A 19243-nucleotide genomic window follows, 5' to 3' on the forward strand; every position below is an offset into this window, starting at 1 on the left:
GGGCTGTGTGCCGACGACCGGGGATTGGGAGGGCAGGCTTGCGGGGTATACCCTTTGGTTGGTTGATGATGCATGGAGGGGATTGTCACCATGGCAATGAAACAATATACAATAGGATAAATGTAAAGCGAATGTTCTCCCATGTAAACTATCACATAATTCACAATAAAACATTAAAAAAAAAAAAGGACTACAGCCAGAATGCTCCTTGGAAGCCAGAATGGTGAGACTTCATCTCTCATACTTCAGACGTATTGTCAGAAGGATCAGTCTCTGGAGAAGGACATCGTACTTGGTAAAGTGGAGGGTCAGTGAAAAAGAGGAAGGTGGATTGGCATAGTGACAGCAGCAGTGGGCTCAGTGTAACATGATTGTGAGGTTGGCCCAGGACCAGGCACTGTTGTACATAGGGTTGCTATGAGTAGGAATCGACTCGATGGCTTGCTTGTTTTACCAGACACCTGTCTCCAAATAATTGGCTTTTCTTGCAGCACGTGGCATTTGCAGGACTTAAGGAGAGGCTCTGCCAAAGATTTAGACCAGACTCTATTTTATTTTCTTCTTTTTGCTGCTTATTTGTAGCTGAACTGAAAAAAGTCAGCAAGCTGTCATACCCCAGGAAGGCTGCGTGCTCCCAGTCTGCCCTCCTCTCCCTCCCTCTCACAGCATGCTCCCAGGAAGAACATTCACTCACGCTGAACTCAAACTTGACAATCAGCAAATAATGTTTAAGGGGGTCTTGCTATTGTCTTGCTTCCGTGAAAGCTCGAGTCTGTAGATGTCAGTGGATCCGAATTTTTCTTGTAAATTCTTCGAGAGTTTCTCTGTGAACATTTCCTTTTCCTGCTGGACTTTGGAACATTTCTCAAAGTGCTGCCCAGTTCTGGATCACTTTTTTCTTTCAATAAACTGTTTAATTTCAACAGAAGCTCTAGTTCGCCCTTTGACCGTTGTCTCTGTGCTGTTGTATACTCAGCAAGAATTCTCAGGAAAGAAGACGAAAACTAACCACTGAGAACTTATCACTTATTGTTTGAAACTGTGGACTTTAGAATTCCTGGTAAACTAGGAATCATCCCAGGAAGACTGGGACAAGGTGAGTCCACCAGTTATGGATGCTTCTGGCTAAAGTAACAGAAACTTGGACCGACAATGCCCCTTAAAAAAAACCACTGTTTGCTTTTCAGGAAGTCCAGAGGATGTACAGTTACCACCTGACCCAATAACACCCCACCCAGGTATATACATATATGAAAACACATGTCCACAGAAAATCCCATACACGGATGTCTACTGCTGCGTTATTCACAAGAGCCAATGGATGGAAACAACCCAGAGTCCATCAACAGATAAATGGATAAACAAAATGTAGTTCATGCATACAATGGGATGTCATTCCATCAAAAAGAGAAAGGAAATCCTGATCCAGACTACCACATGGACCAGCCTGGAAAACATGATACTGAGTAAAAGAAATCAGTCACAAAAGGACAAATGGAGATTGATTCCACTTATATGAAATCTCTACAACAAGGAAATGCATAAGGGCAGAAAGTGGATTGCAGGTTACCAGGGGAAGGGAAAGCGGGGAGTGAACACGGTGTGGGGCTTCATTTTGGGGTGATAGAAATGGTTTGGGACTAGATAGTGGTGGCAATTGTACAACTTTGTGAATGTACTCAATACCACTGAATTGTACCATTTAAATGCTTAATTTCAGGTGTGTGAAGTTTGGTGGTGGTGGTGGTGTTATTAAGTGCAGTCAAGTTGGTTCTTACTCATAGCAACCCTGGAGAGGGTCTGAAGCTGGTGAGCTTGAACCACCAACCTTGTGGTTCAAACTGGCCTTGCAGTCCAGCGCATTAACCCATAGTGCCACACCAGGACTCTGGTGAAACTTATTGCCATTAAAATAAAACATCCAGCGTTGCTGGCCTGAGGTGAGTCAAGTGGGGCTGGGATCCCTCAGGAACACCCGCAGTTGCGACCTCTGGACTACAGGTGCATTTGCAGTCTCACAGAGGCTGCGCAGTTCAGGGTTTCATGTCCACATGGAAACCAGGAGAGACCAGGATAACAGAGAGTACCCACAAGTGATCACCACAGTGGTGGAGCCTCCAGACTAAGACTAGTAAATCCTGGCAGTTGGTTTCCAAAAATCAGCCAATGAAAACCTCATGGGTCACAACAAAACATTGTCCTCACTTACTTTGGACATGCAACAGAGAGGTATCAATCACTGGTAGAGGGCAGTGTGTTTGGTAACATGGAGGACCAGTGAGGATGAGGGAGAATCTGGGTGAGGTAAACTGGCACAATGGCTGCAATGAAGAACTTGAACATGCTAGTGTTTGTGAGATGGTGCAGGACCGGTGATGTTTTGTTCTGTTAACCATGCGACCAGCAGTCGGTCTACTCAACAGGAGCTATTTATCTATCTCTCTACCTACCTACCCATCCATCCATCCATCCATCCAGTCATTCCATCCATCCATCCAGCTATTCATCCATCCATCCACCCTACACCCATCCATCCATCATCCATCCATCTTCCTATCATCTAGCTAGCCTACTAGTCTGTAATGTTGTTCTCTTATACATATGACTAACATGAGCCAGTCAACTCAATGGCATTACTTATCTATCTCTCTATCTCCTGACTATCTACCCATCCATCCATCCATCCATCTATCCATCCATCCATTCCATCCATCTATCAATTCCATCCATCCATCCATCCATCCATTCCATCCATCAATCAATTCCATCCATTCATCCATTCATTCCATCCATCCATTCATTCCATTCATCAATCAATTCCATCCATCCAATCATCTATCATCCATCCATTCCATCCATCTATCCATCCATCCATCCATCCATCCATCCATTCCATCCATTTATCCATCCATCAATCCATTCCATCCATCCATCTATCCATCTATCCATCCAGCTATGCATCCATCTATCTACCTATCATTTAGCTAGCCTACTAGTCTATAATGCCCTCTCCCAACTCTGGTAGGAGACCAAGTGAAGATAACATCTGCCAAAACCCTAATTCCAAACAAGGTCACATTTGAGATTAGGGCTTCAATTTAGGGGGGGGTGCACAATTCAATCCACAATGCAGCCAGTATCAGGAAGGAGGAGTACAGTGGACTTGGAGAAAGACAATGTAGGCATGTCCAGTGATCCTCAGGTAAAGAGCAAGGTGATTAGGTGGGAGGCCGGCACAGGACTCCAGGGGAAGCACATGGGCATCTGGGATCCGGGAATGGGAAGTGGGATGGGAAGTGGGGTCTGGGTAGGAAGGAGTAGGACAGGAAGACGTGTCAGTTCCTAGTGTGGTTTGACTGAAGAGCAAACAGAATTTGTTGGCAGATCAGAGACGGGCTAGGTGTGAGAGGAGGAGGGTGGTGTCGATCATGACAGTAAGATTTTAGGAATGAGCACCCTGTGAGTTAGAATTCCAGACTGAGAGGGTATATGAGCTTCCTGGGGTGGAGGTAACAAATGTCTACAAACAATGGAAATGTTGTGTTTCGCCATTCTGGAGACAGAAATCCAAAATCATCAGGACCATAGTCCCTCCATAGGCTCTGGAGTGGGTCCTTCCTTGTATCTTTTGCTTCTTGGCTTGTGGTCAGCCATTCCTTTTCAAATAAAGACCTGTCATCAAATTTAGGGCCTGTCCTGGTAACCCAGGATGATCTCATCTCAAGACCCTTCACTTACATCTGCAAAGACCTTTTTTCCAGATAAGGTCTTGATCATGGGTTCCAGGAAGAAGGATGTGGACATTGCCTTTTGGGATCAGACCAGGTGTCTGTTTTAAACACATGAAACTGGGCATGCCTGGGCAGCTTTTGTTCCATTGAGTGTGGGGTTACCATGAGTCAGGGGGTGACTGGACAACAGCTCATGACAACAACATTCAATTCCAAGCGGAGATGGGAGCAGGCACTCGGAGTCCTGAAGAATTCTGGGCAACAATGCTCCTTTGGGGGTCATGAGAAGATGCACGGCATTTACGACCCCTAGGGGGCGGTATGACTCAGGTCTGGTCTCCTGGAAACAGAGCCTGAGACCAGGTTGGGTTGTGTGGGATGTACTGAGCTAGAACACACTGGAGGAGGAGAGAGAGAGGAGCCAGCCACCAGGGGAAAAGCCAATCAGAGCCGCGGACTCACCGGGTGATGACTCACAGGAGCCCTAGGAAAGGAATTCCACCACAGAGCTCAGTACCCTTCAAGACCAGACTGGCCTTTGGATTCCTCACGTCTCACTGTGCACTATCCAAGTTCCAGGCCTACACAATCCATGGGGCCTGTTCAATGGTTGTTTCCTACCGCAGAGTTTTGGGCAAATTTGTTTTGCAGCCATAGTAACGGGAGCAGACTTTTCCCTCTTGGAATCAGAACGTTCAGGCCAGCACCTCACAGGGTGAAGCTGGCTCTGAGCCCCACTTGGAGTTGGCCCTTCCCATTCCAGTGACCCATAGGGCAAGCACTCTGGGCTACCACTGCAGCTGACCATCCGGGATCTCCGAGGACTCCCAGTTCCACTCCCTGGCTTTGGTTCTGTCTGTTCTCTGGAAACCAGGAATGTTTGGGAAAATGTTAGCTGCCATCGAATCAGTACCAATTCATAGCGACCCTGTGCACAACAGAACGAAACACTGCCCGGTCCTGGGCCAACCTCACAATCATTGCTACGCTTGGGCCCAGTGATGCTGCTACTGTGCCAATCCATCTCACTGGGATCTTCCTTTCTTTCTCCAACCTTCCACTTTACCAAACATGATGTCCTTCTCCAGGGACTGGTCCTTCCTGACAATATGTCTCAAATATGAAAGATGAAGTCTGGCCATCCTGGCTTCCAAGGAACATTCTGGATTTATCCAATGAAAACCTAATGAAGAGCAGAACACAGCCCAATCTAATGCTGGAAGGTGAGCCCCCCCCGGATTGGAAGGCACTTAAAATTCAACAGGGGAAAAGCTGCCGCCTCAGAGTGGAGGGGACCTTAGTGATGTAGACGGAGCAATGTCTGCAGGAGCTCTGGTGAGACGTCCACAGCAGCCAGAGCCAGAGGTTCAACCCTACCATCTCCTGAAGCTGGAGTAGGACCAGGGAACGTTTTCTTCTGTTAGACACAAGTCACCCTGAGCCACAGCCGACTCCACAGTGAGAAACAACAGTCCCCTTGGAGAGTGGCTTCGTGTCTTCAAGACGTTTTCCATTGTCTCGTCATTCCTGGGAGTTGGGGCAGGGGCAGGGGCGGGGGCTGTGACCCTAAGCATAAACCTGCCAGGCCATGATGGCCACCAAGTCTCACTTCTATGTCTCTTGAATAAATGGGCTGGCCTTCATGGTGGGGGTCTTGGGGAGAGCCACCAAAGGACATAAACTTCCCTTCCTCACCATGTAAGGACAAAGAATGATGGTTTGACCACTGCTGTCTGGTGACATGCATGTGGAAGGTCATAGCCAAGACCGGAGCTGCCTGCATCACTGCACAGCGGCAGCTTGAGACAGACACTTCCCCTAAACCGAGCCCTTCTCTCCAGCGACCCTGCTGACCCCTTCCCTTGAAGGCATTTCCCCAAGACCTATATATATAATCCTTCAGTATGGATTGCTCCTCAGTATAAAGAAAACAAAAATCCATTGGGCCAATAAATAACATCCATATAAATGGGGAAGTTGATTGAACTGGTCAAATATCTTCATTCTTCTTGAACCCACCATCAACACTCATGGAAATTGCAGTCAAGAAATCAAATGATGTATTTCATTAGGCAAATCTGCTGCACAAGAACTTTTTAAAGTGTTTAAGAGCAAAAAAAAAAAAAAGTGTTGAAGACCAAGGTACACCAGAACCAAGCAAAGGTATTTTCAATCACCTCATATGCAAGTCAAAGCTGGAAAATGACAAGAAAAACTATAGAAGAATCAATGCATTCGAATTATGGCATTGGAGAAGAATTATTAACAGTATCACATACTGAAGGAAAACCCAGGAAATGGAAGTAGATACTGTTGAACAATGATACACGGAGGACACTGTAATGGTTACAATGAAAGGATGGTGTAAAGCTCATGTTCTCCCATGTAGACTGTCACTCAGTTCACAATTAAAAAAAAAAAAAAAATTTTTTAATCTGCTTCCCGTCCCACGCCCCCCTAAAAAAGTATCACATACTGCCAGAAGAACAAACCAATCTGTGTTGAAAGAAGTACAGCCAGAATGCAGGTAAAATTGTCTTTCATACTTTGGACATGTTACCAGGAGGGACCAGTCTCTGGAGAAAGGCATCATGTTTGGTAAAGTGGAGGGTCAGGGAAAAGAGGAAGATCCCCAGAGAGATGGATTGGCCAAGTCACAACAGCAGTGGGCTCAAGTGTAGTAACAGTTGTGAGGTTGGTGTGGGACCAGACAGTGTTGTGGTCCACGGAGCACAGAGTCCTTCTGAGTCCAAGCAGTAACAACTTTATTGTGAACTGAGTGAAGGTTTACTGATCAGTTTCCCATTCAACAATTCACACACAGTTGATTTCATCTTGTTGATTGCAGTTCCCAAGCAATGTAACATCACTCATCCCACTTTCTCCCTGGTTCCTGATTCTAGTCTTCCTGCTCTATACTATCCCTTCTCAGTTTTGTCCTCAGGTCAACGCTGCCCTTTTTATCTCAAATGTTTGATCATTCTAAGATGTGCCTACCTCCCTAGTATTTTGTTCCCCAAACACTGAGCCACGGGAATGAGTTTAGAGACAGGGCTGGAGCTCTGTGTTGGATTTGTGAAGAGCTCTGCCCAATCAGTTTTGCTGACTCTAAGTGCTGGGGGGCTAGAAGTAGATATCACCAGCAAGCCACAGACTCATTCTCTCAACTCCAGGGAAGGGTCCCAAAGGGTACCTGGACTGCCTTCTATTCACTGAAGAAGATGGGCCCCAAATTCCCTGCACAGACTCAGCTCTATGCTCTAGCCCCACACCCCATGACACTCCCACAGGGTCTTCATGCAAATCTCAAACAGCACCCTTCCTGCAGGTGGTGACCACAGCGTGCATGCATGGATGGCTGAGCAGGGCACCGGGGGATGCCAGTCCCTGCTCATCCTCTCTCAGCACAACCCATACAGCCCTAGACAGGGGCCCCAACAGGTGTGAGTAGTGAAGGCTTAGGGCCAACATCACCGTGTCGGGGGTGGGGTGGGGGGATACCATAACAAAACAACACAGAGCAGGTGGTTTTAAAGAGCAAGACTTTCTTGTCTCCTGGTTCAGGAGGCTGGAAGGCTGAACTCAGGGAAGAGTCCCAGGTCTCCTTCAGCTTCTGTTGCCCTGGGTGTCTCCCGTCATTCCTTGAGCTACATGGGATCTTGCTGCACCGACTTCCCTGTATGTGAGATTGTTTCTGTGTCTGGCTTTCTCTGCACACTTGGCAGGATTAGAACTACACACACACACTTGTTCACTGATAATATCTGCAAAGAAAAACCCTGTTTCCTCAAGCACGGTGACATTCCCAGGTTTAGGGATTGAAACTTCAACGTGCCTTTTGTCATACACTTTTGATTGTGACTCAGGTGAAGGTGGAGCAAGCAGATGGTTCTCCATTCCATATTGACGCACATCATTGGCTACGCTCCCCACGTAACATCGCTTCTCTCCCACCCTTCCTGGATTTTCCAGTTCCGTTCGTCCTCCTTTCCCAGCCCGTCCTGCCTTCTGAACAGTGTCCTGGAGCAAACGCTGCAGGGGTTCAAGTGGTTGTTTACTCTAAGGAGTGTGTCCTTCCCTGGTGTGACTGCTCCCCGGATTCACCTGTCCACTGTCTGCTGAAAATTGACCCTTACAGGTGAGTTTGCTTCCAGACGGGAAGGGTGACTAAGGGTTATAGTCTGCCTCTATACGACCAGGCTGTTTTTATTTGAGTTTTGTTCCATATTTTTCACCCACTCTATCCAGAACCTTCTAATGTGATTCCTTTCAGAGCAGTTGGTAGTGGTAACTAGGCACTGTCTTTTAACGTATCTTTTTGAAATACATGATTTAATTCATGATGCTGATGGTTCAAGTTTTCTACCTTCAGACAAGGACGAAACCAAGTGGACCTAAAATCTAAGAATGGCTGGTCATTGTGTCTCCTAAGAAAGGAAGGGGTCTGAGAAAGTTTTCTTGGAGGCTTCTCTTTGGTCCCTGAAATCTCAGTTTCATTGAATGAGAATCCAAGGGTGGTTGCCTCACAAGAAGATTCCTTTCTGCTTTGGAAAAGACCCCAAAACTGGTTCTCAATGTCATGGATCATCTACCGTATCAGCTACATGCAAAAACTAATTAGACATCATGACCAAGTGGAATTTATCCCAGCAATTCAAGGTTGGTTTAACATTCACATCTCAATTACTGCAATATTCAATATTAATGGAATAAAATACAAAAATCCCATGGTCATTGAAATAAAAACAGAAAATTTATATGGCCCAAGTCCAAACCCTACTCAAAATTTAAAAAAAAAAAAAACATTTTTTTTCTGAAGAAAGTAAGAATAGAAGGGAATTTCCTCAACCTGATTTTAAAACTTTTGCAAAAAACCCTCTAGCTGTTGGTTGATGATGCATAGAGAGGATTATAACCATGGCAATGAGATGATATATGATAGAATGAATGTAAAACTAATGTTCTCCCATGTAAACTATCACATAATTCACAATAAATCATTAAAAAAAAACAAAAAACCCTCTAGCTAAAATTATACTTCATGATAAAAGACTGAATGCTGTTCCCCAAAGACTGGGAAGCAAAGACGTCTGCTCACAGTGCTTTTATTGAACATTGTACTGGATGTTCTAGCCAACGCAATCCAGAAAACAAAAAACAAAATGAGAAGATACTTCAATGACATATCAGACATGGAACTAACATCTCAAATTTATAGAAAACTACAACACCTCTACAAGAAAAAGACAAACAACCCAATTTAAAAATGCAAAGCTATCCACGCTACTACCAGGGGTGGGAAGCAGGGGGAAGGGGAGTCATTGCTGAGGCACATGGAATTTGTTACTGCTGGTGGGATCGTTTGAAACAAAAGCTATACAACATGGTGAACGCAATGCATGCCACTGAATTGCACGTGTCAAATATGTTAACTTAGCAGATGTTCATGGGTTTCTGATCACAAGAAAGCAAGTTTTTAAAAGAGACGTCAACATTGGAAGACAGAAAGCTCTCTTGATTCATGGGCAACAGACTGTCTATGTCAAAAACCCAAAGGCATTCACAAAATCGCCGCTGGAACTAATACACATGTCTAGTCAGGTTCCAGGAGTCCTGGGGTGGCGCTGTGGGCTAAGGTGCCAGACTGCAGAGTCATTTGAACTGTAAGGTTGGTGGTTCAAGCTCACCAGCTGCTCCTTGGAAACCCTATACAGGCTCGCTATGGGTCGGAATCGACTCAATGGCAGTTAACAACAACAACAGCGAGGTTGTCAATATACAAAAATTAATTGTATTTCTAGACAATAACAACAGACCACTCAAGAGTGAACGTAAGAAAATAGCATCTCAAAAAATCAAACAGATAAACCCAAGTGTTGGCAAGAACATGGCAACACTAGAATGCCCACAGACATCGCAGGTGATCATACAAAACGGCACAACCACTTTGAAGAAGTTTGACAGTTTCTTTAAACCAAATCCACGGTCATTGACTGAGTCAATTCCAAATGATATCAACACTATAGTCGAATTGCTCCAGAGCATTTCCAAGACTATAAATCTTTCTGGGAGCAGACAGTCTTATCTGTCTCCCAAGGGGGAGCTGGTGGATTTGAACCACTGAACATGCACTAGAAGCCAAACGCCTAACCCACAGTACCACCATGGTGCCTTAAAATTACCCCCTGAATTGGGAATGTAAAGGTGGGTGTTTTGTAGCAAAAGGAGGGGAGAGCTTGACTTTGCAGTCTAGGAGCGGAGGTCCCTGGGACCATCAAGGGAGAAGAGCGGAGAGCGGGACCCGACCCAGAGAAACAGTGACGCCAGAGATGGAGGCAGAGACAGTGACGTGGAGGAGATGGAGCGGCTGAGGACTGTACACCCAGAGAGGAAGAGGGGCTGTGTGCTGACAATCGGGGGCAGGCTTACAGGGTTTGCAACCCCTCGGTTGGTTGATGATGCATGGTGGGGATTGTAATCATGGCAATTAAATGTTATACGATAGAATAAATGTAAAGCTAATGTTCTCCCATGTAAACTATCACATAATTCACAATAAAACATTAAAAAAAAAAAATTACCCCGACCCAGCAATTCCATATCTAAGACTCAATCAAAGAGAAAAAGAAACACACACCCACATAGACACTTAAACACAGCCATGATGTGGAAACAACTCAAATCCGCATTAATGTATGAAAGCATGAACACAGTCGCAAACAATGGGATAATATTTGGCTGCAAGAAGTAACAAGGCCCTGCCCCATGCTACAACACCCAGGAGCACTGTGCTACATAAAAGAAGTCAGATACAAAAGAACACATCTTGTGTAATTCCATTAACAAACTTGTCTGAGAGAACTCTGTGGGGGTGGTAGGCCACACACCCTCTACATTTGCCATAGGAGTCCTCGAAGTGCAGTGGGTTAAGCACTGGGCTGCTACCCTCAAGGTCGGCGGTTCAAACCCACCAGCTGCTCTGCAGGAGAAAAACAAGGCTGTCTGCTCCTGTAAAGATTTACAGTCTCCGAAATCCTCAGAGTCGGCTTGATTTGCACATACTGAAAAGGACTGGACGTGTGCTTGCAACGGGTGAGTTTGATAAGCGAGGTGTAAAGCTTAATGAAGCGTTGAAGCTTGCTGGCAGAGGAGAAATAGCTGAGCTGCGATTCCAGGGGAGAAACGCTGTTGAGAAAGGCAGATGGCCAGAGAGAGATCAAAACAGTTCACAAGCTGAACCATCCGTCTTAAGGTCATTAAGAATTGGCCGCATGTCTGCCCGTCCAAGAGAAGTCTGCTTCCTTGGTAGAATTTTCCTCTAAGCAAAGCAGTTTCCAGACCAAATAAGGCTGAGGTTTTTGCAATGCGCCTGGCACACAAGGCAATTCCTTTTAAGTGCCAGATTATAACTCCGTCTACGATTCCCCATAGCAACACGGTGCCCATCAGTCCCTGTGGAGACCGCTACAAACAAAACTCAGTAAACAGAGTGGGGCGCTGCCCCGTGGCCACCAGCAGAGGGCAGGCGTGAGCTCTACTTCCTGGGAGGAGCCCAGGAGTGGGGACTGAGGATTGGGTTCTCAGACCAGCAGTTCCTGCAGGCAGCTGATCTCTCCTGAACCAGGAGCACCCTCGTCTCTGCCCTAAACAGGGAAAAGCCCAATGCTAGGTCCCTGTTGTAATGTTGTTGGTGTTAGTTGCGGTGGAATTGGCCACCAACAACAGAAGGAAATGACGCCGTCCTGTACCAACCCCATGATAGGGTCCAGATTGTAACGGTGTGATACCTGGGGTTTTTACTTGAGGGTTTTCAGTAGAACACCAGCCATTTCTTCCTAGTTCATCTTAGTATGGAAGCAGTGGCTGCCCACGAGGCGCAATGGCCAGGTCTCCCAAGTGGAAGGTGAGCCACGGAGTTCTACCACGGAGCATGCCATCTCCTTTAATCCACGTTGCTGCTTGTAATTTTTATTAAGTGCCAGGCCTGGTTCCAAGGTGCTTCTTCACAACCACGCTATGAAATGCCTCCTATTTCTCCATTCTACAGATGAGTAAACTGAGGCATGGGCATTGCAGCACCGGGGAGGTGAGCCTGGACGAACCCCAATTTGAGGGCTTAGTCCTGTTGTATATTGCCTCAAGCTGCCAAAAGAAGGGAACAGGCGCCTCCTTCCTAATGCCCCCACTGAGGAGAGAGCAGGCTGCCCCAACCCACCCAAGGGGAGGGACAGATCCCTCAGCGATGAGTTCCATCTTCCAGAAGGGCTGCAATGTGCAGGCTGCTGTCAGCAAGCTCATGCCTGCTGGTAGACAGCACATTTGACGTGGAATAGTTTTCCTTTCTTTGCACTATCCTGTTCAGGTCAAACTGTAGAACGTTTGTCAAGCCACCAGTTACGAACATTTTCCTAACAAGGAATCTAGGTGGGAAGTGGAAATGTTTTCTGCTACAGCCTTCAACGCTGACATTATAATGACGCAGCAGCAGCAACTGAGACTGACGCGGAGGTTGGAGTAGAACAGGCAGGTGGGGAGCAAGGACTGGTTTGATGGCACACTCCCTTCAGGGGAGCAGGGAGTTGGCATTCAGTCCCTTCACCTCACCCCATGTTCTGAGCTCCTCCTGGCAGGCCAGCCCAGGAAAGAGCTTGCTCCAGCTCTGCCCTTTTCCCTGTGACTCAACACCACTGCAAGTCGGGGCTGGGTCTACCCGGTACACCCTCCAGACATGGACACAGATGACTAACAGGGTTCTTAAAGCTGCGATGGGCACAAGCCCGACACAACCTCTCTGTAGCCAAGAAAGGGCATTGGTTTGGTACATTGGGAAGGACAAGATGGGCATCAGGTTTGGCTAGATCCAGGTGCTCATGAAATCATATAATCTGCCATCTGGCCAGCCCCCAGGCCTCATTTTGGACTTTGTTTCTGTGTTGGCCCCTTCTCTCCCACAGACAGGGAAGGGGCTGCCAGACACTCCATTGGGAGAACTTTGTTTTCAGGGCAGAAGCCTGGCTGGTTCTGTGTGGAACCTGGCTCACCTGAACTCCCCCTACCATGGTCAGGATGGGTTGGTACTGACTGACCCAGCTGAGAAAGCTGAGCTTGTGGCCAGGGCACCACGGCCAAAAGCCAAGGGGAAGGAGCCCGGGTCCCCAGCAGGCAGATCAGAATCCACTGTCCACCCCGACCTCCTCAGGTGACACCCCTCACCCTAGAATCACCGTGTGCACGTGTCCCACTGTTCATGGGTCCTGGAGGGCGCAGGGCTGCTGACCCTCTCAGTGCTTGGCAGCAGATGTGCAGACTCTGTGCTGACCTGAATGAACAAATAAGCCTCGGTGGTCCTCGCTCCTTCCTCAACAACTCAGCCTCAAATCCGTATGGTCACAGAAGGCAAGGAAGGCGTCATGTGAGGAAGGCTGTGGTAGTACAGACGGGGAACTGGGCCTGGGCGGCAGGAGGGTGGCACAGACTGAGTGGGGTGCTGGGCCCGGTTGGCAGAGGGCAGGCATGGGCACAGCCAGCATGGAAGCATGGGGACAGCGGTGGCAAGGAGACTCTTGGGGAGATGGAGCCCCCGTCCCGGGTTCTGGATGCCGTAGAAGGGGTGGAAAAGTTAAGACACAGTGGTCTGGGACAGGTGGGGCAAGGCTGTGTTGAGAAGTCAGAGATGAGGGGACCTTGGAGGGGACTGTCAGACTCCTGAGAAGCAGCGAGAAGGAATGCAGGCAGACAGAAGTGAGCAGGGCCCACTCTGAGGCACCCCAGTCCCCTCAGCCCTGCAGCCCAGTGGTCCCTCTGCTGGGCAGGCCCCTCTCCCTGGGCTTCTGTCTGAATCACTCACTGTTCACTGATTACCGGACAGCCAGCTGCCAACAGGGACGCTTCTGTCTTCCTTGTCCATCTTGTCCTCTGATGACCCTCCCACCCCCACTCTGACACTACTCTGAGGCGCAAACGTCACCCTATGTTTGATTTTGAGCAGAAGGGGGCCTGTCAGACACATAGCAAGCCAGAAGCTACGCCTTTATTTCAGTTCAGCTCAAACCTCTGAGCACACAGCATCTGAGGCTGGGACACCCCGCACCCCAGATGGAGAGCTAGGACTCCTCAGCCCAGTTCTGGGTTTGTAGGTGTCATCATTGTGGGCATGGAGAGGCTTCCCCAGCTGGCCTCCTGGAACACGGCCCTGGCAGCACTAGACAGACAGACAGACAGACACGCGGGCCCGAGCCCAAGGCTACAGCAGTGAGTTGTCACTCTTCCCGGATGGAGGAGGCAGGACCTTCCAGACTCAAGAGAGCCCAGAGCACCCAGAGGCAGGTTTCTGAGAGCGGGGAGGGGGGCACCCACATCCAGCCACGCGGGTCGAGGGTCACTGCGCTGGCTCTTTGGTTCCCAAGTAAGTCCCTTGTTCTATCAGCACAGGAGAGCTTATCCCTGCATCCGAAGTCCAGCAGTCCAGCACAGGCCCGGCCCGCGCTCATGGACAGAAGTCCTAGGGGTCTTCCTGGGTGCAGCCCCCCCCCCGCCCCGCACTCTCGGATAGAGGGCCTGGGAAACAATCATGGAGCTTCTGTCACTTCTTGTCCCTCCTCTTACTCTTCCGCTGGCTGGTCAAGGCGTCCAGCTTCCTGTCCAGTCGTCGCTGCAGCTGGGCCCTTTTGGCTGGATCCAGGGCCCTGTCCTTGGTCCCGCTGCCTGGGTAGAGCACACCCTCCCGGCTGACCCTCTGGCGAGCATGGGCACGCGCCCGCTCCCCACAGCCATGGACCTGGGAACAGCGGTCAGTGCGTCAGCAGGAGGGCGGAAGGACAGGGTGCAATGGACACCCTCCACCAACTTGATCTCCGTGTATGCGGAGCGGGATCCCTCCCAGGTGTGACTGCGGCTCAGACAATACCCCTGGGCCACAGGGCAGCCTCTGAGGCCCCTCAGGACTCAGGACCTGGCCCCAGGCACAACGACTCCACCCCCAGAGAGTGACGCAGCCCTGCAGGGCGGAGCCACAGACCGCAGGGCGGAGCCACAGGCCGCTTGGCTGGCAGGGACGTGCTCCCAGAGCCCCCACCCCTCCCAGCTGGCCCCAAGTGAGCAGGCCACGCACCTCGGGCAGGTGGTGGCCCAAGCAGTACTGACGGCAGCAGTGTGGACACAGCTGACCCAGGGTCACGACGCTGGCTGAGCACTTGGCGAAGGCACAAGTACTATTGGCCTTCCCAGCAGCGGACACCAGGGCATCCAGATCTTCCTCCACAGGCACCGCAGTTTCTGTGTGTCCTGCCGATAAGCGGGAGTTGGGGGCTGCAGGCGACACCAGGCTGGCCCCCTCCCCATGGGAATGGCGAATTGCAGGGCCAGAGCACACACACTACACTGTGCCCACTTAGCGGGTCACTGACCTTTGCCTTCTTTCTTCTTTTTCTTCTCTACCCTCTTCTGAGGTCCCGCAGCCTCCTGGTCCTTCATAGCCAGTGGCTCCTGGCGGCCCGCCTCCCTCTGCAATCGCTCCAGGTGCAGCGCCTTCAGGTCCAGCGGGCCCCCACCTCGGCCACCGTTGCTCAGCTCACCGGGAGGACACTCAGCGTGCACGGCGCTGGGTGGACCCTCAGCCTGCGGAGGGCTACGGGGACACTCGGCATGCACGGCGCTGGGTGGACACTCAGCCTTCAGAGGGCTAGGGGGACACTCGGCGAGCACGGGGCCAGGAGGACACTTGGCGAGCACGGGGCCAGGGGGACACTCGGCGTGCACGGGGCCGGGGGGACACTTGGCGTGCACAGGGCCGGGGGGACACTCGGCGTGCACGGGGCCGGGGGTTGGCAGAGCTGGGTGGACACTCTTGCTCACAGTCACACGCCGCTCCCTGCCTTCCCCGCTGCTGCTGTGCCTCAGCCCCAGCTCCTCAGCGATCTGATGGACCCTCATCCTGGAGTGGGAGTTCAGGGAGGTGGGAAACTCCAGCCTTGTCTCCTTGCTCTCCACAAAGGCCACGATCATGGCTCTGAAGTGGTCCACGTCGTCTTTCCCATCCGTTGCCTCTGCACCGCCCAGGCCGTGGGGGCCAGGCTGAGAAAGGGCTTCAGAGCCTGAAGGACCCACGTCTGGCTTCTTCCGGTCCAGTCTGGCAGCCCTGGCCGCCCGGCCTCCCGCCTGCCGCCCGCCGCCCTGCAGCTTCCTGGTGGCTGAGGTAGGGCCCTGGGGGCTCTCATGGGCGTAGTTCTCGGGCACCAGGTCATCAAGGTACTCAAATGCTGTACGCACTTCCCCGTGCTCCGTGAAGTGGCCCACCAAGGTCTTTAGGAACTCGTGGCATGTGACGGTGCGCGAGTCGCAGACAACTGCCACGTGGCGTCGTGCGCGGGTGATGGCCACGTTGATACGCCGGTCCTCTGCCAGAAAGCCGACTTCGCCTGAAACGGAGCCACGGGTGGGCTGAAGCGCGAGCCGCGGGTAGAGCAGGGAGGCACAGCACACCCCCCCCACACACACACACACACACTCCCACAGACACACATACACACACAACCCTACACCCCCCTGGTCGGGACAGCAGCCGGCCTGGTGGCTGGGACATCCCCACGCACATTCTGTGGCTCACATCTGTGTGTCCAGAGTGGCTGGGGTCTCAGCAGCAGACTCTCAGTTCCTGCACCCCAGGTAAGTAGGAACCCTCCTCCCTGAGCCCAACGTGGGGGCACAGTCCAGGGACCACACTGCTGCTGACCCACAGGAAGAGATGGTGATGCTGGGGGTATCATCTTTTCTCACTGGGTATCCCTCCTACCCCTCATGGCCAACCTCCCACCACAACCCTAGAGCTCCAGCAGCGTGGAAACTACATACCCTCAGGCCAGATAATCCTAATTTCCCTGATTCACGTCAGGGCCCTTCCTGGCCAGCCCCAAGTCCCTACACACCTCCCATCTCATTCAGAGTGCCCCCACCGGCCCCTGTCGCTGCCACTCACACACTCTGAGCACACTGGTATATACTGTCCCTGCCTCTGTGCCTCACACACTCTGTTCCTCGGCCTGCAACACCCTTCCCTGCGGGCACACTAGTATACAATGTCCCCTGCATCTATGCCTCAAACTCTGTTCCTCGACCTGAAACACCCTTCCCTGTGGGCACACCAGCTCATAGTGTCCCTGCCTCTGCACCTCACACACTCTGTTCCTCAGTCTGGAACACCCTTCCCTGCAGACACACAGGTATACGCTGTTCCATGCCTCAGCGCCTCACATGCTCTGTTCCTCAGCCTGGAACACCCTTCCCTGCAGACACACCAGCTCACACTGTTCAGGCTGCAGTGCACCACTAGACACTGCCACCTGAGACACAACAGGCCCCAGCAGGTGGATTCATGAGGCAGCTTCTACCAGGACAGAGCCCACCTCGATGCCCACTCGCTCCCACACTGGTCATGTCTGACCTGTGGATGCCATGAACCCCACCAACCTGGTGCCCACTGAAAGCCACTGTGAGCTCTGAATCCTGTTGCAGAGTCCATTCTAGTCCTTGGTACCCCTGGCCCCACGCGTGTGAGCAGAGTCCCCATGACCGTGGCCATGCAGAAACACACTGCCAGGCCTGACTTCCAAGGCACCTCTGGGTGGGTCTGAACCGCCAACCTTCCGGCTAGCAGCTGAGCACACGATCACGGGCATGTTGCCCAGTGGATGAATAAACACACCCACCTCTCCTATTAGACCGGACCAAGGACAGGACCACAGCTTCCTTCTCTCGGCCCTGGAAGCCATCCACCGACTTTACCTCCAGCTCCAGGTACCTGTGAGCAAGGCTCTGCCGGAGCAGGTCCACCTGAAACACCAAATGAGGACAGACGTGGCTTCAGCGCACGCCCAGGCCTCAAGGCAGACAGGCCCTGGCCCGCCCTAGGAACCAGTTTCACAACCAGGAACTCACAGACATGCCAATCAACACAAACCGCGTGTGAGCCTGTGAGCCTGGGACCACAAGCGGTTTCTGCTGACTGAGACGGGGCGGGGACTGAATCCACCAGCAAGGGAGCCACTGGGCAGTCCCCGCAGCCAATACCTGTGCTCTGGACATGCTTCCTCCCCAGCTGGCAGGCACTGGGGGGGGTGGGAGGGGGGCGGCAGCAGACACAGGCTGTCTGTCTGTCCAGAGCCTCCCCACTTCTGCAAGAGCTTGCTGCCATGGGTGGGCGGCAAGTCAGCCCTATGCATGATGGGATGGAGCTCTTGGGAGCCGCCACAGGGCTTTCACTGGCTGGTTCTCCTACATCGGTTGCCAGGCCTTTCTTCCTAGTCTTAGCTGGCAGCTCCACTGAAACGTGCTCAGCGTCACAGCAGCACAGGAACCTCCACCGACAGTCGAGAGGTGGCTGTCCAGGAGGTGCACTGGCCGGTAGGGGGTGTCCACCACTGACCCTCACTGTCCCTGAGGTCAGATCACCTCTGGTGTCCTGAGGAAGGTCCTCCTCCCACCAGTGCCTGTGGGCGCCCCCTGGAGCGGAGCCCATCCTGTCCCACTCAGCCCGGACCCATGGGAAACACTGTCACTACAACAATCCCTTCCAGCAAGGCCCCAGGGAAGCTGCCACCAACGAAGGCCACACAGTGACCCAGGCTGGCAGAGGAGGGACAGGGAGACAGACAGACAGAAAGAGGGCCCCTCAGTACCTGGAGGTTGTATGGCGTGATGACAGCAATGTCCCGGGCTGGGACGCCGGCGTCCACCAGAGCCTGGACGTGCGCACTGACCAGGCGGACCTCACCTGAGGGGGCAGCAAACTGCAGGCTCTCAGCTGATACCCACCACCCATCAGCACCGCTGGGCCTACCTGGGCCTGAGGCCACCATGAGCACCCTGCATCAATAACACCAGGCACTCCACACACAGAACAAAGTATTGTTAATATACCGAAGTCCTCGTGTGTCCTCTATGCCACGTGCACCCTAAATCCCACCTCACCTGCACTCCACACAGACAACACAGAACTGACAGTCCTCTGAAGTCCCCTGTGTGTCCTCTACGCCATGAACACCCTGCGTCCCCTTCACAAAACCCTTCATAACTAACGGCAATGAATCCCAGCTATGAGCCCAGGGCCTTCAGACCATGCCAGGTCAGGACAGCTGAGCGGTGTTCAGGACCACCCATTCATGCTGGTTTTCTACCTACTCACTCGACCCCTCAGAGAGAGGGGCTAGTGGAATTGTTCACTGCAATCGCATGTTTGTCTATTTGTCATTGAAGTTCTATCAATTTTTGGTGCGTGGCTTTTGAAGCTCTGTTGTTAGTTCCATAAGTTTTTTGGTTTTCTTTTAAATGTTTTATTGTGAATTATGTGATAGTTTACATGGGAGAACATTAGTTTTACATTCATCCTATCGTATATTGTCTCGTTGCCATGGTTACAATCCCCTCCATGCATCATCAGCCAACCAAAGGGTATATACCCTGCAATCCTTCCCAGGTACCCCCCAGGTCTTCAGCACACACTCGCTTTCCCTCTCTGG

General features: G+C 51.3%; 1 protein-coding gene across 1 annotated transcript in view; it reads right to left on the reverse strand.

Moving 5' to 3' along the window:
- Positions 1-13139: 13139 nt before the first annotated feature.
- IGHMBP2 (immunoglobulin mu binding protein 2) overlaps positions 13140-19243 on the reverse strand; it is a 26621-nt gene continuing 20517 nt past the window's right edge. Inside the window, exons 11-16 of the mRNA XM_006861050.1 lie at positions 18404-18498; positions 17435-17558; positions 15137-16147; positions 14842-15014; positions 14318-14508; positions 13140-13323 (exon numbers count right to left, since the gene is read on the reverse strand). Of these exons, the coding sequence (XP_006861112.1) occupies positions 13140-13323; positions 14318-14508; positions 14842-15014; positions 15137-16147; positions 17435-17558; positions 18404-18498 (1778 nt within the window). The remainder of the gene's footprint in view (positions 13324-14317; positions 14509-14841; positions 15015-15136; positions 16148-17434; positions 17559-18403; positions 18499-19243) is intronic.

The sequence above is a fragment of the Chrysochloris asiatica genome, unplaced genomic scaffold (genome assembly GCF_000296735.1).
Source record: "Chrysochloris asiatica unplaced genomic scaffold, ChrAsi1.0 scaffold00040, whole genome shotgun sequence".
In the NCBI taxonomy this organism is placed as follows: domain Eukaryota; kingdom Metazoa; phylum Chordata; class Mammalia; order Afrosoricida; family Chrysochloridae; genus Chrysochloris; species Chrysochloris asiatica.